We start from the raw sequence: 27,146 nt of genomic DNA on the forward strand, positions 1-27,146 counted from the left end.
AATCTTTGACATTAGCTGAAAATGTTTGCAAGCTTGCCTGGCTTACTTCCTCTCTAGTGTTTCCCTCCTCTAGACCAGAGACATATTGCAGCCTGAGCTCCTGTCCTCTCACCACCCCCCATCCCAAGTGAACAACTGGAACCATTTTAACACAACATTTGCTTTTCATTTAGAGAGAAGCTGGTTTCTGTGACTTTTGAAGATCTCTCACTGGGAGGATGGACCCCTTGTCTATGTTGTGGTTGCTCTTGACTGCCTGCGGACTAGACTTGTCTCAGGCTGTGAACCCCTTTGCGGTCCAGCAGATCCCGCCTGACCCTTGCTATGATGAAAAGGGGGCACCCCGCCGCTGCATCCCAGAGTTTGTCAACGCCGCCTTTGGGAAGGAGGTCCATGCATCCAGCACATGCGGGAAACCAGCGACCCGCCACTGTGACTCTTCGGACCCCCGGAAAGCTCACCCAGCATCCTACCTCACAGACCTCAACACTGCTGCAAATATGACCTGCTGGCGCTCAGAGACCTTGCACCATTCACCCCAGAATATCACCCTCACCCTCTCCCTGGGCAAGAAGTTTGAGGTGATCTATGTAAGTCTGCAGTTCTGCTCTCCCCGTCCAGAGTCAGCTGCTGTTTTCAAGTCCATGGATTACGGCAAAACATGGGTGCCTTATCAGTACTACTCTTCGCAGTGCCGGAAGATCTATGGCAAGCCCAACAAAGCCACCGTCACCAAACAAAACGAGCAGGAGGCTCTGTGCACCGATGGGCACACCGACCTCTACCCCTTGACAGGAGGGCTCATTGCCTTCAGCACTCTGGACGGGCGTCCGTCAGCCCAAGATTTTGACAACAGCCCCGTCCTTCAGGATTGGGTGACGGCCACGGACATCCGGGTCATTTTCAGCCGCCCCCATTTGTTCCGGGAACTAGGGGGCCGGGACCACGAGGACGAGGATGGCGGGGCTAGCTCTTCTTCGTACTACTATGCTGTGGGCGAGTTTCAGGTCGGGGGGCGCTGCAAGTGTAATGGGCATGCCTCACGCTGCATGAAGGACAAAGAAGGAAAGCTGGTGTGTGACTGCAAGCACAACACGGAGGGCCCTGAGTGCGACCGCTGCAAACCGTTCCATTACGACCGTCCATGGCAGAGGGCCACCGCCAGGGAGGCTAACGAGTGCCTAGGTAAGAGAGTTTCCTATCTTTCTGCATCTCGTCACCTCCTATGATCTGGTGCTGTACATTGCTATCTGGTTTAGAATGGTTGCAGCCAGTCTTCTGGTCAAGAAGAACAAAGCAAAAACAAAAAAACTAAAAACCTGGGTCAGGGAGATCACATAGGAACAAATACTGCTGATCTCCCCTACCCTGGCCCCCGCAAAAACCCCAACTTGTTGCACAACTGGCTCTTTGTGACATGAGCTATCGTATGCAAGAGCCCTCAGCCTATTTTGTTAAGTCAGGGGTGGGGAACTGTTCCAGACCTCCCATGGTCTGGATGCCAGCAGTGGGCGGGGCCAGAAGCAAAAGTGGGCGGAGTAATGGATGTACATTCTACCTTAGTACAGAAAGGTAAGTTTCTGCACACACATGCACTCCCCTGTCTTCCCTCTCTGGACTTCAGAAGGTACATGTGAGAATTGTCTACCTTGAGAGGGAGGATTCTTTTTCAGCCTGAGGACCCCATGCTTTCCTAGAGAACTTTTCAGGGACGGCATATCAGTACTGGGCAGGGCCAGATGTAAAAGTGACCCAAATGACAGGTGTAAACACACCCCTCTCCACCCAGACAAGCCAGATGCATGGTCAGAGTTCTAGGGCACATTCCAGCCAAGAAGAAGGGTAGGAGGGATGGTGAAATGTGTTGTCTGGGGAGAGGTTATGGTCTATAGAGAGTCCCAAGCACCCAATAGAGGAGCCTGGAGGAATGCTTGTCACCCCTGTGTATGGTGAATTAAACAGCCCTGGGAAATAGTAGCTAGACATGGGGGGAGGTACAAAGGAGGTTGAAACCAAGTGAACTCAGTAATGGGTGCCACAGAAATGGCATGGACTGGTTTTCATTCATTGATATTGAAATGCAGATTATTTTTAAACCGTTAGGGGACCTATAAGTATTACAGCTGGCTCCAGATTTAAGAGGTTGCTGCTATTTCCTTCCTGAAGGCTCACAGTGAGGGCTTTTCTTGTAGCTCAGTGGTGCAACAGGCTCCCCACCACCACCACTTTTCTTTCTTTGTAACATTATAAAGTAGCCTAGCACCTGGGTGGCTGCCATTTTGTTTATCCGACGATGCACCAAATTGAAGCCTCTGGTTCATTGTGGAGAAAAACCAAAATGGCAGCATCAGCCGAATTGCAGCAATCAAAGTTCAATACAGTGGCCTGGGGGCTGGAGAGCAGCAGGGCAGGCAGTAGGTAGGTAGGTGGGTAAGTGACAGGGCAGTGCTGACACTCTATTTACCTTCCTTGCCACCTGAATGAAATTAGACCAGGATCTGCATGGAAACCAGGCCCTTGGACCACAGGTTGCCCAACTGAGTCTTACATACACTGATGTCACTGAACCTCTGTCCAGACTGCTAAGTACTAAGGAGGACTGAACTGTAGAATCAACAGTAGGATTCTCTGGTTCATGAAACTGTACTAAGTTTTGCCTGCACCTCTGTCAGCTCTCAGATGAATAAAGCGGTTCAGCAGAAAGCAGCTCAGGAAACTGCAGGAAACTCAACCTCAATGCAGGGAAGGCTGAGGAGTGTGATAAATTTCAGCAGAGACCTGGCCCAAAGTCTCTCAAAGTCATTGGCGCTTCCCTCGAATGCCCCTCCTAGCTAGTTGAACAAACACTTTGGGGAGGATTTCCCCCTTTAGCATCCCTATGGGGGTCAACCCTTTGGCAGATGGGACTGAAAAGGCGAACAAGAGGAGAGAAAAAGGAATGCAGGCGTAGGGCTTTGGGGAGGAGGGAGGCAGTGTCCCTTTAAGACACCCCTGAGGAGGCCACCCGCACAAAGGCGGCTTAGCGCAGCTGCCGTGTGAAAGTTTTTCCTGTCGGCTCCATCTCCTATTTCTCCCTTTCCTCCTGCAGGCTTTGTGCCTTCTGTGAAAGAGCCCCTCTATCACACGCCTCCGAAAGGGGGCTTAGCGGCTGAAAGCCGGATTAGCTCCTCCAGCGTTCCCCTCTGTGCCTTTCAACTATGACATCTCCCCGGCCAGCAGGAACAGACGCAGCAATTAGCACCAATTAAAGGGAGAGGGCCCGCCTGGGAAGTCCCCATACCCCACCCCACTCCACAACACTGTTCTGCAGCTAGCCCAGGCTACCCTGTGCCACACACTGTACAGGCCGAGGGAGCGTGTGTCATAACCTTGCAGGACATTCTGAGAGCTGTCTTCTGGGTTCCAGAATATATTAGCCAGCCCTTTTTATTAGCCAAGGGAGGCAAACTGATGGGGATTGCTCTACAAATGTGGTACGGGCAGAGACACTTGTGCTACAAAGAGCTGTGTGGCTCTGCAAATGTGGCTACTACAGAGATGTTGTGGCTGCAGGGCTGTCGCCAGCGTATAACACCCTCAGGCGGCTGCTGGGGCCTTCCTGCCCCAGGAGGACACAGTGCTGCTGCTTGTTGTAGATCCCCATCCTTTAAAAAAAAAGTGTGTGTCCTGCCTCTCTGAGCAGTGCCAGGAAGCTGAGTCTACTGTAGGGAAGCTGCCTCATGCAGTCAGGCTACTGAACAATCTAGGCAGACAGGCAGTGGTTCTCAAGGGTTCCAGGCAGGTGTCTCTCTGAGCCCTAACTGTAGATGCTGAGGATTGAGCCTGGGACATTCTGTGTGCAAGGTGGATCCTCTTCCTCAGCCCTTCCCCTCACCTGTGATTCCAAGTCTAGAACCTTCTGCCTTTCTAGGTGTTTCTACCTCAGTTTCTTGACATATGTGCAATGGGGTCAAGGGTAGGGAACGTAGGAAGGTGCCTTATACTGGGGCAGACCACCAGTCCATCAAGCTCAGTATTGTCTACTACACTGACCGGCAGTTGCTCTCCTGGTTTTCAGACAGGGAGTCTTTTCCAACCCTACCTGGAACTGTTAGAACAACTGCTCCCCCATCAGCCAGCTTTCATTCTGGAGGAGCGCCATCTTCCATAGCAATGAGAATGTCTAAAACTTTTCTTTTCCCTCAACCGCACTGCTTGGTAGATTCCATCATAATTTAATTTCTGACTGGTGTATTCCATACTTAATTGTTGGAGTTTGTTTGTTTGTTGTCACTGATGCTTGCTTTTCACTCTCAAGGCTGAGGTGGATGCTTCCAACTATTATCTCATGTAACGTGCATAATCACAAATTCAATAAAAAAAATTGGAGGGAGAGACCTTCGCAGATCACAGATAGCGTGAAATGAATTTCAACTCCTAAAAAACAAGAACAACCATAGTTTCTTGTTTGGTTGGAAGGAAGCAGATTCATAGAATTGTATCATTGTAGAGTTGGAAGGGACCCCAAGTGTGATCTAGTCCGAATCCCTGCAATGCAGGAATCTCAACTAGATCATATATAAGAGGTGGCCCTGCAACCTCTGCTTAAAAACCTCCAAGGAAGGAGAGTCCAACACCTCTCATGGGAGTCTGCTCCACTGTCGAACAGCTCTTACCATCAGAAACTACTTCTTGATGTTTAGTCGGAATCTCTGTGTAACTTGAATCCATTGGTTTGGGTCCTACACTCTGGAGCAGAAGAAAACAAGCTTGCTCCATCTTCCATGCGACAGCCCTTTAGATATTTGAGGATTGCTATCTCCGGCTCCTCTTTTCCAGGCTAAACATACCCAATTCCCCCAACCGTTCCTCATCAGCAATGGAGAGTCACAGCCTCCCCATTCTGGAGTGGACATAAAGAGGAGCTGCATTGGTTGCAATGCTCTCTGTGTGTCCTTGATTTCTGCTTGCCACAACACTGCCCCTTTGCACTCTATGCAGAGTCTTTGGACCATGAGCCTTGACATCTGGCACTCATGTTCTGTGGCTTATATTTATATTTTAGGGTTGCTACTGGTGCAAGGGTGAATTTGCTTGCCTGCCTTTTCCATCTCTGTCCTCTTTTCCTTGTCAGTCATAAACCTGCAGACAGAGACGCTTGCATTTCCTTATTCCTTGTGCAGCACCTAGACAACTGAGACAGGTGTTAAGAAAGGTGTTAAGGCTGGGCACAGAGGTTGAGGTATCCTGTCAACACAGTTAGGATTGTTGACATGGATAGTCTCAGCACTCCCCTATCCTGCCTTTGTCATACACACCCTCTCTGTCTGCATTTGACTTGGAATAAATGTGTCAGTACAGTTGCAAAATCCTGGGTTGCTGTACCTGTGCAACTTCTTTCTCTCTGTCTCTCCAAAAGAAAGATGCTCAGTGGTAGAGCATCGGTTTGGCATGCAAAAGGCCCCGTGTTCAATCCCCAGCATCTCCAGGTAGGGTCAAGAGAAAAGATGGGGGATAAATTTGATTCAGTTTGCATTTAAAGGTGAACCTACCAAATTCACACTTTGTGAAACAATGTGGCAACAAAAATGCAGGCATCCTTAAAATCCACCTTCCTTCAGATTTGCAGTGCGGTTCTACAGCCAAGTGATGTATAAGAAAATGCATATCGAAGGTAAAGTCTGCATAAAAATGCATATATTAATAGAAATGCATTATATTGTGGCAAATTGCTTTGCAAAAATGTGTATAATAGGCAAGGTTGCATACAAATTTATGTATTAGGAGAAATTAACACTAAATTGCTGGTTTTTTCCATGAAGATTAAATTCATTTCTTTATTGCAAATTACTGCAAAAATGTGGAGAACCGAATTTAAGATTAGAAAAAATAGAAACTGAGAAAACTCAAATCTACAGATCAATCCATCCCTAGTTGAGAGTAAACCGCTGTCTAAAGTCTTAGGGAGTTGCTGCCGGTCAGTGTAGACCATATTGAACTAGATGGGCCGATGATTGGACTTGGCATAAGGTTGCTGCTGCCTGCGTTCCTGTGTTTCTTCACATAAGAACATAACTGAAGTAACTTTAATCTGTTTTAGTATTTCTTTTAAACTATGGTGATGACCCCCCCCCCCCGCGGTTTTATTATTTTACCTTTTTGTAAATGACTTTGTGCTTGTTTTTTAACAATCAAGTGGTGTATATGTTGTTGTTTTTTTGGATCAAACCAAAAGTCCATGTAATCCAGCATTCCATTCTCACGGCATTCAGTGCATCAGTGGAACACTGTGGCTCATGACAGGACATTAACGCAACCAGCCCTTACAGGCAGTCATAGCCTCTTTCTCTCATGCATGGAGCTGTGGTTTCGTAGGACAGCAAGCTGTGATTATTTATCATTCCCAGGTCTTTGGGATGGTGTTTGTGTGAGGCTTCTGAGAGAGAGAGAGAGAGAGAGAGAGAGAGAGAGAGAGAGAGAACTCATTATTTTCTTCTGGGACAGCATGGCAAACTCTGTGTCAAAGAGAGACCGTCCCAATTTAATCAAAGATTGGTGGGTGGCATGAATGAATTTTTGTGTGCATGTTTTCCTAAAACGAAAATGTGTCTGGTTACTGAAACAAAAAACACAACTTGGATCTGAACAGTTTTCAGGATTCAGTACATTTGTGGTTTGGGCACATTTTCAAGTTGTGGGTTTAGTGTGTTTGGCACAAACCTTTGGTTGTCTGCAGCTTAATTTTCTTTTATTATTATTATTATTATACCGGAAAAAAGGAAGACCGGATGAGTTGTTCAGCTGGGAACATTTAGGGCTAAGGAAACTTGCCAGTGCAAGGGATAGTCTAGGTGATCATATTGTCCCTTTGTGTCAGGATGCCTGAATTAATTCTGCTAGAAACTTTTTTTTAAAAATCTCTTTCCCTCCCCTCCAAATCACTTACAAAGATGTTCCAATGGAATATGTCTTTTTAAAGAGATGCATTTTCTTTTGTTCTGAATATTTTGGTCAGCTCAGATCATTATAATAGAAGGTCATATTTATTGATGAAGAGTGCTAAGTTCAGATGGGATTTGCTCCACAAATATGGTGGAGACACTTTCTGCCACAAGGAGATGAATGCAGACAGAGAAGAGAGATGATACCGCTACAGGGCAGGTGTCAGCAGCTGGCATCTTTGGGCAGATGCTGGGGCACCAGGGCCCTAGGATGTCTGCACTAGAACCTCTCCCCCACCCCCCGGTAGCGCGATCCCAGTGGGGCGCCATCGCGGCTGCCCCCCGCCCACGCTGGGCGCCACGCCCCCACAGGCGGTGCGCCATGCTCCCAGGACGTGCGCTACGCCCCTGAGACGCGTGCCAGCCATGCCCCCCACCTGCTCTCCGCTCCCCCCCCCCCGGTGCCGGAGCATGAAACTCTGCCATTGGCACCAGATAGCTGGATCCAGCATCTCTCTGAGGCTACAATATCCTGGAGCGATATGTCGAGGCAATTAAAATGGCAGTTCAGAGCCAGTTTTTCTGGTACTGCTCAGAGCACTTCACAGAGTGGTTGCTTCACTGCCACCACCAGGTAGGTCCACAAGGGCCCACCAACTGAGGACATTCAACCAGGACAGCCTCAAATCTGAGGCTGGCTGAGTGACCAATCTTTACCTGAGAAGGGGGCCTTTATATGAGTGGGGAGCCTCAGACCTAGAGGATGAATGTCCCCATCCCCCTTGGCCTCTGTGTCTGGCCCTCAGAACTCTCCCCAGGCCGCACTTCTCATTGGCTCTGCTTCATGCCCTCCTTGAGTGTCTTTGCCTGGTTGGAATGGGTCCTTGAACTCTGATCATCCCTCTTGCTTGCCTGCATGGGGAAGAGATGGGTGTTTTTGTGTGAGTATGTATGGAGGCTGACATTCTGAACAAAGGCAGAATTTAACAGGGGCAGCAGAAACTAGGGACTACTGGAGAGGCAGGGACTGAACAATAACACACCTCCCCTAATGCAGCACTCATTTGCCACCTAATAATATACCTCTAAGTCTTGTAAGAACACGCTCTCCTCCTCCACACTTATGGCATGAGCCAGATATGTATCAAGAAAAACAGCCTTTTCCACTGCGGTTTGATGCTCCCTGTTTTCTGTGGAACAAGGGCTTGTAGATGGGGCTGCAAAATTAAAAACAAACACAGCTATTATACCTTCAGACATTTCACAGATGAAAATGGAGACATTTATAACCCAGGTCACCTCATTTCCGCTGGTTCATTTGCTGGTGGCAAAGATGGGTGTTTCCCATTCTCATCCTGGGATGCCCTCTGTGAACAAGGCCATGTACTATATGATCACATACTGTTAGTCCATGATTATATAATGTTATTCTTGTTAGAATTCAGGTTGGGTGGGGTGGGGAAGGTCACCACCACCTTAGCCGGGGGAAATGGAGTCAAGGAATATACGGAAGCAACAGTTGAAGAAAAGGTAGACCTTTCTACCAATTTTCCCGAAACAGGTGTTAAGTTACTCAGCCTGTAATTTCCTGGATCCTTTAAAAAAAAATGATGTTACATCGGCCACTTTTGAGTCCTCAGGTGTGGAGGTTGATCTTAGGCACAAATTGCTTATTTTTCTTAGCAGATTAGCAATTTCACATTTGAGTTATTTTAGAACTCTCACGTGGATGCCATTTGGATGCAGTGATTAGTTGATGATGCCTAGAACTTCAAATTTCACCACCAGGATTTGTCTCAGTTTCTCAGTCTTACTTAATGAGAAAGTTAGTTCAGGTGCAGGTTAGTTCAGGTTCTGTCCCACATCTTCTGTTATGAAGACAGATGCAAATAATTCATTCAGATTCTCTGCAATCTCATTATTCTCCTTTAGCACACCTCTGACTCTCTTCTCCAAAAGTCCACTCACCTTGTAACACAGTCCTCTGCAGCTTTACTCACATGTAAGCCCAGCTAAATTCAATGGGGTTTACACCCATATAAGTCTGGATAAGATTTCAGCCTTTATGGGCTTGTGTATTCACTAGAGTCAAGATGCACAGAACATAGAGGTATGATAGAGATGCCCCCTGGAGTTTCCAAAAAAGTTCAAAGGATCATTTTTCAGTATATGCATGATTAAACTGAAAAAGCAAAACAACACAAGTAACAAATGTAAAACAAGAATTTTTTTTTAAAAAAAGCAAATGAAGCTGCAGCAAATTTTTCATGATCTGCTTTAAAAATTAATTTTAGGAATCTTTCCACTTAGAATTCAGAAGGAATGGGATACAGCACAGAGCTAGCCAGAGAAATTATTACACACATACACACAGCCCAATCTTAGCCATAGTTTCAGAATGCAACTTGGACTGTGCTAGAGAGTTAAAAATAATTTAAAATGAATTTACTAAGTCAGGACTGTTCACACTAGTCAGACACCTATATTTAGGTATGATCTGCTTCCTGCTTTGATATCTGATCCCTCAACTTTATTTTAATTCTGGTCGGTGTCATCCTGATATTCATTAATATTTCTAAATTGGCAGTTAAACTATTTGGGGTGCTGAGCTTGCTGAATCAAAGCACAGCACTTTGCAACATCGCTCTTTGAAAACCATTCAGAATGTGTTCAGTTGCAAAGTCCAAACTCAGCCTGCACCAGGTGACTTTTCATGCTGATGCTTCTGGACCAAAACACAAGGTTTGCAGAGCCAGAAGTGCTTAACCAGAGTGCTTGACAAGATCTGAGAATACTTTGCAGATGATTATGGTAGCCATTGTTAAATCTGAGCTGCTAGATAGCTCACATGTATTGTTTTGCAAGCAAAGGTTGCTGGAAATGCGTAGCTCAAAGTTTACAGAATAAAGTCATAAAGATTTAATCTATTAATCAACATTGACATAGGGCAAGATGAAGCCTGTTTTGTGCCTAGCAGTTATCTAGAAATATCATCAAAATACAAATGTTAAAACACTGCAATTTTCTTGGAACAGGTTGACCAAACAGTGAAAACATTCATGGCAGGGACGGAACCTAAATCTCCCTCACTTTCAGTTTGGCAGGTCTGTTAATTTAGTTGCTCATGCATTTGCTTTGTGGAGAATCATGTGGACACACAAAGCTTCCTTATACTGAGTAAAAGTGTTGGTTTCTTTAGCCCAGTTTATAGAGTGGTCAAGTGGGAAACTGGACAGGACTCCTGAATCATCATCTTCATCATCATCGTCGTTGTTGTCATGTATTAAATCTATATACCATCCTTCATCCAAAGATTGCAAGGTGGTTTACAGTATAAAAAAATGTCAGAAACAGCAACTTGTACCCCATGTTCCATGCCACTGATGCCCTGCTCATAGTCATAGTGTGTGTGTGGAAGTTAGCAGTTAATTCCAACCTTCATGTTCAGTGTCTTGCATGCAGAAGGTCCCCAGCACCTTCCGGTAGAGCTGGGAGAGAACTATGGTTTGCATCCTAGACTGCCAGTCGGTGTAGAAAATATTGAGCCAGATGGAGCAATGGTCTGACCTAGTATAAGGCAGCTTCCTATGTTCCTTTGGTCAGAGGCTGTGCTTCTCTGACTACCATCAGCTGGGGGCAATGAATAAATGAGGGGTATTTATTTGGGGTCCTGGAGGCATCTGATTGAGCACTAGAGGAAACAGGATACTGCATTGGTAAATGGACCATCCAGTGATGCAACTAGATTATTTTAGACCCTGGACGTAGTGTTCTTATGAGCGTCTCCTTTATAGAAAACCATGGGCATGGGGAGGCACACAACATTTCCCTCCCATTCCAACCACGGTTCCATGCTTTGCATCTGCATCTACATTCTTGATAGGTTCAAACAAAAACCAAGCAAACAGAACAGCTTGCCAATCCTGTAGTTTGTTCAGGGTGCTGAGAGCTGTTGTTGTTGTCGTTTAGTCGTGTCCGACTCTTCGTGACCCCATGGACCAGAGCACGCCAGGCACTTCTGTCTTCCACTGCCTCCCGCAGTTTGGTCAGACTCATGCTGGTAACTTCGAGAACACTGTCCAACCATCTCGTCCTCTGTCGTCCCCTTCTCCTTGTGCCCTCCATCTTTCCCAACATCAGGGTCTTTTCCAGGGAGTCTTCTCTTCTCATGAGGTGGCCAAAGTACTGGAGCCTCAGCTTCACGATCTGTCCTTCCAGTGAGCACTCAGGGCTGATTTCCTTAAGAATGGATAGGTTTGATCTTCTTGCAGTCAATGGGACTCTCAAGAGTCTCCTCCAGCACCATAATGAGAGCTGTTAGAAGGCTCCTATTTCCCTGAGAGAGCTGCAGGTCCCAGAGTTCCTTGGGAAAAGGGGTTAACTGTTAAAGCATCCCGAGAAAGGTAACTTTGTAGGAGGAAAAGGAGGGTTTCTTAACAACTTTCAGCACCCTCAGTGAACCACAGCTCCCAGAATTCTCCAGGGGAAGCCATGCCCTTTCAGAATAGTATCATGGCACTTTTAAATGCATGGTGTGAATGTGGCCTCTCCTCACTTCGACGCCACCCCTGAAATGACTGCTCTCTCTGGTGCGATCAAGGCAGCCCCTGGTAAAGGGGCCAAGCTAAACATGGTGTGCAGCTCCCAACCTGCTTATTACTGAATGGTTTCATTAAGATGGTTTTGGGTGGTTGAGGGAGTGGTGGCATTTTCAGGACCTGGATTGCCCTCCTACACGGCGGAAGTAGCAACCCTGCCCTGCAGGCATTGCAGCCAGGCACTTCTCCAGTGAAGGCATGGGGTGTAGCTCCGATCTGTTGTGGCTTTGGCATTGAGACCGGCTCTAGAATTTCATGGAGACTGTTCCATTGACTAATTGCTCCCAGCCAGTTCGCAGACAGTAAGTGTGCTTAATGCTCGGTAATGCTTAGAGGAAGACAGCAGGTTACGGATTCCTGCGGGAGGAGGGTGGCGGACGTCGGTATCCTTTAGAAACAGAGCGGAGAATTGCAGCGTTATGTAATTGGCCCATTATTTACAAATTAATTGAACCTGTGATTGTTTAATTGGTCATGTGATTTTTGAAAGGCGGGGTGAGGTGAGGGGGGAGAGAAATTGGCTGCCCTTGTGTGAGGAAGGAAGCGAGCTCCTATATAATTAGCCTGAAACTATGCAATTAAATTCTTATTAATACCCTCAAACAGCAGGGACCATTCAGGCCTTTAATTAGTGATTAACATGAGACAGGGAGAGATTGAGCTGTAACAAAAACTGGCTCGTGGTTGCAGCACAAGTTTTTAGCTGCTCTTCCTCCCCTCGACTTGGGAGGGAAAGGGAAGAATATGCAAACGACATGCTTCGTGGTGGAAGATCAAGCGCAGTCATGTTGAGGAAAGGATCTGAGGGAGACATGCCAACCCTACCGCGTAGGCTGCTTGTTTTCTTCTGCAATCTGCCTTGGGATTTAATTTGCTCTTGGATGCTGACAGTCGGGTCTGGTGGTCTAGAGCAGGTACGGGGGACCTTTTTCAGACACAAGGGCCATACTGCCTACTGGGAAAGGTTCATGAGGGTCACACATGCCAGTGGTGGGCAGGGCCCAGGGATGCCAACTTGAATAAAAATATTTGAGGGGGCAGGTAAGTCACACCCCACATAATCTTATCACATGATGCAGTGCACACACATCATTTGAATGGCAACGCCATCAACTTTTGGGGGGCCTGCCCCCCTCAAATATTTTATCGGTGTGGCTGAAGACCCCTCAGCCCCTAGGCATTGGCTTCTATGGTAGGGCCAGAGGCAAATGATGCATCTTCAGAAATAGTGACTAACATTTAAATGGGAAGATAATGCACCTTGCCATAAGTGAGGGAGAGAGCAGGACCAGGTGACCTCTGTGCCTTGATTGAGCTGCTCTCTGGATGCAACAAGGTCCTCTCCTATTCTCCCTTCTTATGGATCTTTATATTTAAACCACACTTGGACCAGGCAGCCATTCAAGCAGAGACGTTGCTTGCTTACGACTCCCATCAGCTCCTACCTGTACCACCAATAGTCAGGGATGCTCAAAGATCAGCAGCATCTGCTGCGTGCAGCTTTTCCACCTTTGAAACAGAGAACTGTGGTCTATAAAGAAGGAGACATGATCAACCTAATTCTGCCCTTCATTTTTATTTGTTAAGGTTTTTTGCCCATATCATTTGCAATTGTAGCTGGTCTTTGCAAAACCATCCATCTTCTATGCACCAGCTGAATTCTTGAAAGGATACGTATGTACATTGCATTCTCTCCAGGGTCTCATTAGGCCTCGATTTCCAAAAATTTCCTAGTGGAATTAATATCTATCCACATGCTAGAGCAGGAAAGTTATTTTTCTGCTACTGGCTTTACCCCAACCTTGGGAGTGATCTTTCAAAAAACAGACAGCCGAACAAAAAGCCTTTGACTTCACTGATGGCAGAATCTGGCTGCTTTGTGCTTCATTTGAACAATGCCTCCCACATTGTTTGGCATTTACTAGATATCTTAATTCAATTCAATTTTAATTACGGCTATTAGCCCATAAAATATGTACAAACATAAAAGCACAGAAGCATAAAAAACCAATACATCTAACAACAGAAGGGGAATACTAGATATCTTAAATACTTTGGCTTCGACACTGCTAGCTGCCACAGTGTTGCTCCCCAGGTGTTATCAATTGTATATGTGGTTTAGCAGTGGCAACCTTTTAACGGCCAGTGCAGCCACATGCATGATGTGGACTAAAATCTCCCCCCCCCATCAAAATTCATGGATTTAAAAGAGGGGGGGGTCTACTGTTTAATGATAGCAATTGTTGAGAGAACAACACAGTGGTTAATGACCAATATGATGCATGGAAACATATCTGCTGGATTAAACCAAAGGTCCATCCAGTCCAGGGGTTGTAACACATTTTCCAGTTTGAGGGCCACATTCCCTTCAGGGCAACTTTCTGAGGGCCACATTCTGGTGGGAGGAGCCAGAGGCAAAAGTGGGCAGAGCAATATGTGCAATTTTTACCTTTGTAGACTAGACTTGATTTTTACACATACCCCTCTCTCTTCTTATACAATAAGCAGTAATGAACATGTACATCCCAAGAAAGACTCCTCTTTCCCACTCCTTCCTAGTTTCACCTCCCTACATTACAATCAGGCCATTTTCAACTCATCACCTTCATCTTATTCAGGACACACAAGTGAGAGGGGGAAGCAATGTCCGAAAGCAACCGTTTCCATTCAGATCTGTCTCTCTGGCACAATCGGGATTGTTTCTGTTCCACTACAGTTCAGTTTCTGCCAAATACCGCAGTATTGATCTCTCACTCTCCTGTTAACATAATTTCAGAATTATTTACGTAAGTTACAAATTTAGCATAATTAATGATTTAATTATTCCCATGCCATTCATTTAAATGCAAACACAATTTAAACTGGAAGTAGGGGGATTAACAATCACTTATTATTTGTGGACTGAAAACAACAACAACAACAACAACAAATGCCAATTGCCATTCGGTGGATTGATTTCCTTTCTAGACATCAGACCAATAAGGTAACATTGGCAATTTTCATTTCTGTTTCCATTTACTCCACCAACCTCAGTCTGCCCTCAGCCAACCCACATCTACCTGGAAACCCACCATCATCCCTACTAGTTCCAGTGGGCACCTGCCACCACTGCCTGTAGTTATGGGGCTCCCACACATTTTGGAACCCAGAACCTCCACAAGTAAAGGAGGATTCCCTGCCTTAGACAGTCTCTCTTAAACACACAAAGGGCACTAAGGATGGGGATGGAGCTCGCACCCTCATGCATTCTCTCCCCTTCTTGCATATTCAGTTAAGGCTGAGGAATGCTTGAATAAGATTCCCATTGATAACCATTCATGAGAACTGGCCTCTGCATTGATGGTACTGTGGTTCCTTTGAGGGACTCAGGATTTCGTCCCTGGCTACTGTCGTTGTCTGAAAACAAGAGGAGGTGAGCGGAGTAGGCCATATGCAGAAGCTTAAGTAATTTTCTGGAACAGTTTCTTTCCCCTCTGGGAAAGAGTAGCAGCCAAAATGGAAAATATCTCCTGCACAGGTTACATGCAAAGGTTGCCAGTGCAAACCGAAACAGCGGGAGCTCTAGTTAGCTCTAAATACTTGTAGCTGTCCAGACGGAGTGGATCCAGAAAGTAAATTGGATATCTTTATTTCTGGCTTTATTTCTATTCCAGGCAGATCTGTATAATCTGTCTTCAAGAATCAGATGCACTCGTTTACTTTATCTGATCCGTGATCATTAACATGGAGTGGGGAGGCCTTAGATGAGCAGTAGAGTGTCTGATTTGTACACAGATGGTTCCAGGTCCAGTCCCCAGCACTTGCTGCTAAGGCTGAGAACAAAGGCCCATGGGACACCCTGGAGACCCACTTCCTGGACAATCCTGAGCTAGATGGACCAATGGTCTGATTCAGTAGATGGCCACATCCTGGGTGTTAATATAGGTTATTATATTAATATACAGTCATACCTCATGTTACATCCACTTCATGTTACGTTCTTTCAGGTTATGTCCTGCAGCAACCTGGAAGTACCGGAAAGGGTTACTTCTGGGTTTCGCTGCTCGTGCACGCGCAGAAGCACAAAATGACGTCATGCGCATGCATAGAAGCGGCGAATCACAACCCGTGCGTGTGCAGACGCGCTGCTGCGGGTTGCGCTCTTTTCATGTTGTGAACGGACCTCCGGAACAGATCCTGTTCGCAACCAGAGGTATCACTGTATAAAAGTTGTGGATTCTAGCACAGTCTAGTTGCTTCAATATTCACCCTCGTTTACATGGTTCCATCTGTTCAAAGAGTAGCCATCAACATGTAAAAAAACAGGAGGGAATGCATCACTGAATAAGAGGATGGAAGCTTGCCTAAAAGTTATACTCTTTTATGGGTACGTGCAAATTTAGTAAGGAGGACTTTGATGAGGGGACCTGTGTGTACCTGCTTAGTTTGCTGTCCTGGTGCTGCTCCCTGTTGATAGGTGACTTCAAGGTCCCTCCAAATATTTATCTTTAAACTGGACTTGGACAACAATTCATGTGGTGGACACCTCCAAGCAGAGGACTGTCCTCGTAAAGTGCTTGTCTTTCTTTTCTAGCAGATGATAAGTCTAGGAGGTGCAGGGACTCCAAGGTTTAAGAATTACTTACTTGACGACATAGAAATATCTTGTTCCTGCAAAGGTTTATGTGATTGTGATGTGGTCTCTTCATTGGGACTTTGCAGGAACAGAAACTCAGGCTAGATACTCCTTTGGTCTGGGAGGAAGCTAAGTACAGAAAGAACCATGGCTCAGTGGTCTCAGGGCACCTCTCTTGCATGCAGATGACCCCCAGTTCAATGCCTTGTCTCTCCAGTTAAAAGGATCAGGTTATAGGGGGTGACTGGAAGACCTCTGTCTGTGACCCTGCAGAGTTTTCGTCAATCAGAGTAGACAATACTGAGCTATATGGACAAATGGCCTTACCTGGTATGAGGCAGCACCTTCCAAAGTTGGTGCAACTGCAATGGTCTCCTGTTGCTTAGGTGCTGCTGTGAGTAGTTTTAAGCCTCTCTTTGGCCTCTGGCCTTGCTAAGCTAAACTGTTACTGATGAAGTCAGAGGCAATGAGACAAGCCTGGGCAATTATTTACCCATGCTTCCTTCCCATCTCACCTCTTCACCTCTGATGAATAGTCCTTAAGGGCTTCCCTAACAAAGGGTGCAGAATGCGGAACGTCCTGTACATGGGAACTTCAGGTCAGGAGGAGGGATGTGCCAGCTGCCGCTCCCCAAGCAAGCAAACCAGCCATCAGTGGAGTCAGCGTGTAGTGGTTAGGGAGTCAGACTTGGACCTGGGAGACCAGGGTTCAAATCCCCACTGAGCCATGAAGCTCTCTGACCATGAGCCAGTCAGTGCCTCTCAGTCTAACCTACTTCACAGGGTTCTTGTGAAGATAAAGTAGGGGAGGGAGAGAACCGTGTAAATCAGTGGTGAGCCAGAAGTGCCAGTGTGAATGGACACATCTGTCTATTTCGGTTTCTGTCAGCTTCTCATTTTTCCAGCCTTAAGTTCTGTTTGCCACATTTCTGCATCAGTTTGCTATTTTTTTCAGTTCTCATGAAAATTCACCAGCATTTTAGTGCACATTTCCCCTAATATACACATTTTAGAATGCAATTTTCCTAAAGTTCATTTCTGCAAGCAATTTTCACCTAATACAATGCATGTTTGTATGTTATTTTTAGGAATGTATACATTCTGATGCACACCTTCCCCTAATATGTGTGGTTTGTACACATTTTGCGGGTGGAGAATAGCAGCGCAAAATTCAGAGAAGTACAAATTTCAGAGGGTTGTGGCATTTCAGTTCATGTATCGTCTTGGGAAGTCTGATTAGGTGAGTCCGCATTAAAAATCTGAAATGAGCCAAGTATCTGTGAATGACACTGTTATCTCTTCCCAATCAAGCTCTCCCTATTTAAATCCAGGCCCATTAAAAGGTAGGCATGGAACCTCGCCCAAGCCAGAGCTAAAGAGGCCACTTACACATCGCCCAAAAATGCATCGCCAAAAGGAAAACAGGACGAAAGAAGACAGAGATTTGCATAAAATTTGCACATGCTAATTGAAGTTTATAGTTGCAAACTGAGAACTGTTGAGTTGTAACCAACTAAGCCCTTCTCAGAGTAAACCCCTTAAAATTAATAGACCCGTGTTAGTCATGCCCATTAATTTCAGTGGGTCTACCCTGAGTAGGAATAACACGAGATACAACCTGCTTTCTGTAAGTTAAATAGAAATGCATTTCAGCTTACCAATAGTGGGGAAGATGGTGGCCTACAGTATGTACCTGCTCACTCTGTTGTCCAGGTTGTACTACCTGTAGATGGGCAATGTGTTGCTTTGTCCTCCTTCTTGGACACGTGTTAGTGGCTGCAACATACCTTAATGGTCTGAGATCAGGGTCAACTCTAGGGGACCCTGTTTTGCATCCTCTCCTTTGTTAAACCTTCACACTCTGCCCCATAACTTTTACTTGGTCAAATTTAGGAGCTGGTGGAGCTGCCCTTCTAATGCCTTGCAATGCGTTGGTCTGAGGCATTTTGGGAAAGTAAAATGGCGGCCTCAATCAGTTTCCCACAATGCCCCAGTGGAGTCACGTGGGGAATTTAAATGGTGGCTCCAGCATGCCCCGGTTCTCAGTGGAGTCCCTGAAAATGGTGACCCAGGGCAGGCATCACCAAGAGCAGAGCATTGGCAAGCCCTGGCCACAACCTGAAGATCCTGGTTGCTGCTGCCAACTCAGGATTGAATCCCCTTGTGCACCAATTGGAGCCTGACATTTAAGAGAATTTATTGTCATGTTCTTTCTGATTTGCCTCATGGGTTTTACGGAGGTGTCTTTTATATATACGAGCAGGTGGGTGGGTGCACTATGAAAATATATTTATTGTTATTGTCCTGGCAAATCTTGCTCTGTAGTTAGGATGGAGCAATGGCTCTTGGGAAGGGATACGGGGAACGCTGCTATTAGCCAGCGTGAAGCTATTTGAGCTCCCGGAGTCTTCCCCCATGTGCTTCGGAGCTGTTTGATCTTCAAGGGGTTCCCCATCCCCCGGCCCTCCCCACTTTCTTCTGTTACAAAGAGAAACAGCGAGGTCTGCAAAGCACGCCAGGATGCCGGGTGGAGGGGGGGCAGTGAGTTAGCCGAGAGGAAATTTCATGCAAATGATAAGCAGGCCCAGCAGTTAAATCTTGGGCTGACACATTAATGAATTTCACAGCACGCCTGGAAAAACTCTCACCCTGGCCAGGACTCGTTCAGGGAAGGGAGGAATAAGGGCAGGGGCCGCAAGGGCAGAGGACGGCGGCGGGGTATAGCCAGGGGGAACCTTGTTCCCATTATCTTTTTGTGATTATGTTGAACAGGAGCTGGCAGTATGTTTTCCCTTTAAAAGAAGAAGAAGAAAAAAGTTTGCACACAAGAATCCTGTCCCCCACCTCCCAACTTTGGTTTCTGTGGTTAATGGGGAGAGGGACCAGGGGTGCAGAAGGAGGGAGAAGGAAGCAAAATGAGTTTAGCAGCTTTTTCTGTTGCTGCTGCTACCGCTGCCTCTCTCCCCACACTGCAACCCCCCCCCCCCAATTTCATAACCTGGTCGCAGCTGGTACAATTCGTGCTCCTTAATAGCTCTGGCAGTGAGTAGCAGAGAGAATGTCCCTGCCGCCCCCCCGGCTCAGTTCAAGGTGGGTGGTCTTCTCACGGGCACTGGGCAGGGGCGTTGGATGGAACAGGTATTGCATGAGGGAGATGCAGGAGTCAAGATGAGTGGAGTGACCATTTTCTCCCCATTTTATTTTTGGGGATGGGGAGAAGGATGGGTCAAGATAGAGGTGTATAAAATGAAGGCCAGTGCAGAGGAAGTGTATAAGAGAGGAGCTTTTTCCCTTCTAAAAGTTGTTTCCGATGTTGATCCTACTCAGAGTAGACCCATTGAAATCAATGGATATAACTAACTTGGGCCCATGAATTTCAGTGGATGTCATCTGATTAGAACTTAGTTAGGTACAACCCTGAGTGTTTCCTATCAGTGAAATTTTGGTGGCCTGTGATGGGTTAGAATAAGGATAGTTTTAATCAATGTAATAACTTTATGATTTTTTTCTTTTTAACATAAAGACTCGATTCAGATGCCCCATCCCAACAATGCATTAAGACATCAGGCACTTGTGCCTTGGAGTTCTGCGCTCCTTTCTTCCCTTCCTCTCATACTCTGTAGTTTCCCTCCCTCAGTTTCTGGTTGGCGATAACCATAGTTTACTGTGATGTCAAAATAGAGCAAACCATGGTTACTACAAATGGTAGATTTATTTATTTATTATTACGTGTATATCCAACTTTTCCTTCAATGAGCTTAATGTGGCATACGTTGCTCTCTTCCCCATTTTATCCTCACAACAACCCTGTGAGTTCGGTTAGGCTGTGAGAATATGACTGGCTGAAAGTCACCCGGTGAACTTCATGACTATGTGGGGATTTGAACCCTGGTCCTGATCCAGCCCCTGAACCACTACACCACACTGACTTATTGGGAACCACGGCCTTCACTGGGATGCCAAGATTGGGCTGGAGGCAAATGGTGGGCCACAGAAGCCATAATTTGCTCAGTTGGGACATAACAGCAAATTGAGGAGCTGAGTTGTATGACAGAGAAGAGGAGAGTGAGTGGGTCTTTCAGATCTTCCTTTGACCTGTCTCATCTCTTCTTTGCACAGCCTGCAACTGCAATCTCCATGCCCGTCGCTGCCGTTTCAACATGGAGCTCTACAAACTCTCGGGACGGAAGAGTGGGGGCGTCTGCCTGAATTGTCGCCACAACACTGCTGGGCGACACTGCCATTACTGCAAAGAGGGCTTCTACCGAGACATGAGCAAATCCATTACTGACAGAAAAGCCTGCAAAGGTAAGAAACAAGAACATCTCCCAACCTTCCCTGTGAGAAAGGACGAGGTTAAGTCCCTTAGGAGTTTGCCAGTTTACTTAGTTATGGCTGGCAACCATTAGGACTGGTACGGCTGAAGTCAGGGAGCCTAGATAGGACATGTGGTGCCAGGGACAATGACAGGCCGAGTCAGCTCCCCTAGTTTTGTCCTCTGCCTCCCTGCTGAGTTCTGCAAAGACCACACTGAGGCTCAGAAGGAGGCAGCTGACTGACTGGTCCATCCCTGGGCCAGATGTAAGAAGGCAGGTATGTGAGGGCTGGCTGGGATCAGACTGAGGTTGGTGGGGAATTTGCGCTAATGGGAAATAAAAATGTACTGTTGTTAATGATGATGATGATGATGATGATAATAATAATAATAATAATAATAATAATAATAATAATAATTTATTATTTATACCCCGCCCATCTGGCTGGGCTTCCCTAGCCACTCTGGGCGGCTTCCAAAAAAAATATTAAAATACTGTAATACAACAAACATTAAAAGCTTCCCTAAACAGGGCTGCCTTCAGATGTCTTCTAATGATAGTTGTGAAGGTCAAATTACATTGAGAAACACACCCCAAAGAGCGAAGTAGTGACCCCAGTGCCTCAAACAAACCCGATAATCGCTGCTTTACAATCCAGTTTAATTAATTTCAGAATGGACGTTTGAGTTCCTATCCTAAGGTGAAGGAGACGCACTTCCTAGTTTGGTGCTTCTCTCAGGCAAGAAACCATGGCTCTGTCAGCACTGAATAATTCCTTCCCCCGTCATGGTTTATTTATACTAATCTGGAGTCTGGGTTTAAATGAGAAGCAGGCTTCTTGCATGCATCATCAGCTTTTAACCCACAGTATAGCTTATCCCTGGGTTAATGTGTATCCACCGCAATTAGCATTTCTTTTCTTCATTCAGGCTTCTCAGCATCCTCTTTCAAAATATATATCTTTCTGGAACGCTTGTTAGAACAGCTGAAAGGTGCATCCAGAACCATGGTAGCTGTTTATTTTATTTACTTATTTATTCCATGTACAGTGGTACCTCGGGTTAAGTACTTAATTCATTCCGGAGGTCCGTTCTTAACCTGAAACTGTTCTTAACCTGAAGCACCACTTTAGCTAATGGGGCCTCCTGCTGCCGCCGCGCTGCCAGAGCCCGATTTCTGTTCTTATCCTGAAGCGAAGTTCTTAACCTGAAGCACTATTTCTGGGTTAGCGGAGTGTGTAACCTGAAGCATATGTAACCTGAAGCGTATGTAACCCTAGGTACCACTATATAGCCCATCTTTTCATCCAAGGAACTTAAGATGGTTCCCTTCCTCCTCAATTAATGCCCACAATAGCCCTGTGGAGTAGGCTGGGCTGAGAGGCAGTGGCAGACCGTGGTCACTCAGTGAGATTCATGACTGAGTGGGGATTTCAACCCTGGTGTCCCAGGTTCTAGTTTCTCACTCTAACCACTACACTACACTGGCTCTCAAGGATGGTTTTGCACTCAGGGACCTTCTGGACGAGCAGGTGTATTCTGCAACATGCAGTTGGCACAATAATAGTGCACTAGTGGTGGGTTTATACTAGGCTGTCCACAGAATATTATTATTATTATTATTATTATTATTATTATTATTATTATTATTATTATTATTTTTAGCTACCCTTCATCTGAAGTTACCATATTATTGCAATGTGATAAAGAGGAGTACTCTTTTCTTTGCCCTAAATGCACTGAGATGTGATTGAACATGTTTACTGGACTCTCATTCGGGCTTTAGACCTGGTTTTGGAACAGAAATTGCCACAGTCACTCCCTGCTGAAAGAGAGATTGGGGACTGCAGCCCCATTGCTCCTCTTGGACATCCCAGTGGCCTTTTGAAATAATCAGCCATGCCCTCCTTGTGCCTTGCATTGGAGGTGGCTGTCCTGCATTGTGCTAGCTTCTGTCTGTACTCGGATGGATAACTCCAGAAGGTGATGCTGGGGAATGTTTCTCTGTCCCTTGCAATTTACACTACAGTGGTCCGTTCCAGAAGTCCGTACTTAAACCAAAACTGTTCTTAAACCGAGGCACACTTTCCCTAATGAGGCCTCCTGCTGCCGGTGCCCTTCCACTGTTCGTATTCCATTCTTAGACCGAGGTAAAGTTCTCAAACCAAGACACTATTTCTGGTTTTGCAGAGTTTGTAAACCAAATCGTTCTTAAACCGGACTGTTCTTAAAACGGAGTTACCAATAGTGTTTTGGCTCCCACACTATTGAATATCTACATGAAACCACTGGGAGAGGTTCTTCAGAGGTGTAGCCTGAGGTGTCACCAATACACAGATGACAGCCAGATCTACATCTCCCTTTCATCTCGCTCAGGTGAGGCCCTTGGCACAGTAAAGTACTGGATGAGGGCCAATAAACTGAGACTCAGTCCTAACAAGACAGGTATTATTAGTCGATGGTTCATCTGCCCAGTTAGGTGATGTTCAGCTGAAAGGAGCTTGCATTCTCCCAAAACCAGCAGGCTCACGGTTTGGAATCTTCTATCATGATTGGTTTGAGGCTCAGGTAGCCTTGGTGGCTCAGATGATGTTTTATCAGGCTCAGCCGATAGGTAGATCTACGAACTACAACCTCGCCATGCAACAGTTATGCAGAATCTAGCAAGCACTTGGTAGTATTATTGCTTGGGTTATGCATGAGGTTCCTTTGAAAATGGACTTGAAAACTCAACTGGTCCATGGGGATTGGTAAATACAGTGGAGGCTGGCCCATTGGAATGACTGAGGCACTGCCCCTCCGGCCTCATTCTGGCCTCTGCCAGCCCCCACTTGCCTGCCTTCTTTCTCAGCCAGTCCAGGGGGTGGCATAGGCTGTCTTAACTTCCTCCTCCTTAGTCTCAGTATTGGCCTTCTAGAACTCAGTAGGAAGGAGGAGGATGTGGTCAACACTAGAATTATTTGACTCTGCCACTCTGCCTCTCATTGGCTCTGACTCCTACTGTCGGTCTCCCTGCCTACTTCCCTACCAGTCCCACTGGGCATCAGTGTGGTGAAGGCGGGGGCTTTCTGGTGCTGGCTCCCTATTTGTGGAATGCCATCCACAGAGATGCTGGCCTGGTGCCCGCTCTATGGACTTTTAGGGGATGAGGCGAAGATCTTTGTATACTTCCAGGCCTTCTAATTTACAACAGGAATTTGGCATTTTAAAACTCTCGCACCAATTTATTTTCCCCTTGCTGTTATTACTCTGCTTTTAAATTGATTGTATGCCGTTCTGGTTGCGCTGACTTTTATGCGTCAATTTGCACTGTTTATAGCTTTTTCAATTGTTTTCATTTTTTATTATATATTGTTTTGTATTTTTAATGACTTTATAAACTGACAGAGGATTGTGTTAATGGGTGGTATAGCAATATAATTAAATAATATTTAATAAACTGAAAAGCTAATATTATGTCCACTTTAAAAATATCAAAAGTTTCCCAGCACCAATAAGAAGGGGAAGTGAAATATTTAATTTAGGGGCAGGGTGGGGTGAGGGAGGAGATTCAGTAAAGCACTCTATTGGTGCAATCCTGTGGATATTTACTCTTTCAGTGGGACTTGCTTCTTAGGAAGTATGTTAGGATTCCAGCCATATAGTGAAATGCTGTGCATTTAAAACAAGTTCAAGACTTTACACAGAAATATTTTTTTATTAAAATACTTGCAATACCATATCAATAGCCTGCACTCCATTAGCATTATTCAAACTTAGACAACATAAAAGCACTGAAGATGGTTAACCTCCTCACTCCCCTTGCCAATAATTGCAATTTTGATTCAGAGATTTGACTGGCATTGCACCCATCCCAGATGACCAACTTGACTTGTCTTGTGTTCGTTCATTATGTTACTAATTAATTCTATGAGCGTCACATTTCTAAAAATAGGGGGGGGGGGAATTCCATGGAAAAAGAGTGCAATGGTTCTGACAACAATTTTCCAACCCACACCACTGCTGTCAGAGCCGGGCCATGTGCAGCTGGACCAGGAAGCAGACTTGGGGCGCGTGTTCTCCAACCCAAAAGTCCTTATTTGATCCAAGCGTGTTTCCGGCGAGAAAGTTTCCTCTCTTCACTGTCACAATGAGGTGGCTGAGAATCCACAGCTTATTAGTGGAGGGTCCATGTCTCTCTTTCAGTGTTTGTGTTTACTATGAATGGCCAAAGTGGTACCCAACATCTGGAGGGCCACAGGTTCGTCTCCCATAAGCTCTGCTCTGCATATGAACAAGCTCTCTCACATTGCTGGAAGGACTCTGACTAGCATCAAACCTCCAGCGGGTGGGAAAGAAGCCTTACTTCTCCCCCTGCCTCCAGAAAGCCTTCCTCCCTGAAGCTACTATTTGCGTCCAAAGGGACACTTCCATTAATGCCAGTTAATGCCCTGGAGGGAGTGGCCAGTTTTCATCAGGATGATGGCTGCAAGGTATGTGTATTAATTTTTCCCTCCTCAACCTGTTGCAGTCCACAAAAAGTTCCATATGAATAAAAAGGTAAAGGGACCCCTGCCCATTAGGTCCAGTTGTGACCGACTCTGGGGTTACGGCACTCATCTCGCTTTATTGTGCTGAGGGAGCCGGCGTACAGCTTCCGGGTCATGTAGCCAGCACGACTAAGCCGCTTCTGGCGAACCAGAGCAGTGCACAGAAACGCCGTTTACCTTCCCGCCGGAGCTGTACCTATTTATCTACTTGCACTTTGAAGTGCTTTCAAACTGCTAGGTTGGCAGGAGCAGGGACCAAGCAACAGGAGCTCACCCCATCGCGGGGATTCGAACCGCCGACCTTCTGATCAGCAAGTCCTAGGCTCTGTAGTTTAACCCACAGCGTCACCCACGTCCATATGAATAAAGCATTTTTAAAAATAAATAAATGGGGGGGCAGCAGTGAAGCAAGTGAACAGTTAGAGGGGGGGGGTTGCTCTCAGCATGCATAGGGAAAGAGCAATGATGGCTGATGCTCACGTTTTCCGTTTGCATTTTCAGTCTCGCACTCTACATTTTCTCTCGTCTCCCAAGTCAAAACGTGAATTTTCAACATTCAAAGCACGGCTGTATGCAAAAGAGCATTTCAGTCATAGGCTGTTGTTTTTAAATGCTCTTAGTGTATAAGCATTGACCCTTAGTCAGATTTTGTAGGATTGGGGTGGGTGGGTGGTGCGGCGGCGTTATTTTTGCAGTAACCGAATATATTTTAGTTTATGGATGTTTTGCACCTGGAAGAAATTCTCTGGCAGGTCATAACAGTCTGTAGCTGAGACGTACCCTGGGCCAAAAGGAGCCGCACACTTTCTCTTTGAAGAAGTGCCTTGCGCTGGCTGCAGTGGAAACCCCTTTCCCTCTCTGCCTGATTGCATTACCTAGAAAAATCCCGACCTGCCCTCGGGGTTTAGATGGAACGTGGATGATGCAGCGAGGAGAAACTTCACAGTTTTAACAAGCGCCTCATAAAGCTGAAGGCAGAGCTGGCAGACGGTGTGTAGCAGGGGTCTGGCACAGCCAGGCGAGCGAGCCAAGCCTCCCAGCCAGGTCATTAGGAAATAGGGAGCTAATCATTTTTAATCACCCAAGCAGCTGAGTTGGCAAAGCGTCCCATTCGTGTGTGCCTCGCTTCTACACCGTCCCGTCTCCCCATAGCCTGAAGAGTTCACACTCTTTCCCCCGAGCGACCGCGTGCTTTTTGTAGCCTCGCCATGGCAGCTGCGTTGGAAACAAGCAGGTTCTGACATTCCAGGAGCTGCCTGGGACAGGTTGGGTGATGGGTTATGAAAAGCAGGGTGGGTGAGTCTCCAGCAGGAAATTGCCATGGGGAAGGGTGGAATATGGCAGTCCAAGGCATGAGCTGCTTGAGTACAGATGGTCAAATCTGCTGATTCCAGAATCTCCTTTTTCTAGTCTTGGTCCTCTGCATTTCTGCATCAGTTTGCAAACTTTTTTTGATGTGGCACCCCACCTGCCCCCATCACCTCTAGTGCCAGCAGAGAAGCCGGCGCCAATTTCAGGCAAGGTGTGCCAATTTCTAGCAAGATCTCCCTGAGACCTTGTGCAATTTTGGTGAGCTATCACTAGAAATCGGGGCAATCTCACCCAGAAAATCAGTGCTGATGCTGGCACCACTTCTCCAATGCTGGTGGAGATGGCACAGGCAGTAGGGGCAGGGCAGAATGAGGTGAAATGGGACACACCACCCCACCCCTGCTTCCACTCCGCCTTCAGTTCAAGCCCTGGCTCAGAGTGAGCTCCTGATAATTCCTTTGAAGTTGATTCAACTGACATCATGCACTTGACCTGCCTGGGTCAGGTGGGAGAGAGTTTTGGCTATGGCCTGCCAGGTGAATCCAGTGTCTGATCCCAGCTGCAGGAGGGGTCAAGCAGGTGGTCATTCTCAGCCCTACCTGGAGGTGGTGGCTAAAGCTGGAACCTTTTGTAACAAAGGCATGTGCTCTATCATGGAAATGTGTCCTTTCTCCATTTGGAAAACCATTTGGTTTTGCCACGGCCTTTCAACTTAATGGTAACAAGGATTCAGGTTTTTCCACTGGTGGTGCCAATGTTGTGGAATGGCCTCCCTGATGAAATATGAGAGGCCCCACCAATGTTGTCAGTGTTTCTTAACCATTTTAATTTTCATGCTTTTAAATTGTCTTTTTTATT

General features: G+C 46.2%; 1 protein-coding gene across 1 annotated transcript in view; it reads left to right on the top strand.

Annotated features, from left to right (window-relative positions):
* NTN3 (netrin 3) overlaps positions 1 to 27,146 on the top strand; it is a 115,208-nt gene that overhangs the window by 38,221 nt on the left and 49,841 nt on the right. The window contains exons 3-4 of the mRNA XM_079952388.1: positions 174 to 1,185; positions 20,253 to 20,441. Coding sequence (XP_079808514.1) covers positions 219 to 1,185; positions 20,253 to 20,441 — 1,156 coding nt within the window. The 5' untranslated portion in view covers positions 174 to 218. The remainder of the gene's footprint in view (positions 1 to 173; positions 1,186 to 20,252; positions 20,442 to 27,146) is intronic.

This window comes from Podarcis cretensis (assembly GCF_951804945.1).
Source record: "Podarcis cretensis genome assembly, chromosome: 14".
NCBI lineage: Eukaryota > Metazoa > Chordata > Lepidosauria > Squamata > Lacertidae > Podarcis > Podarcis cretensis.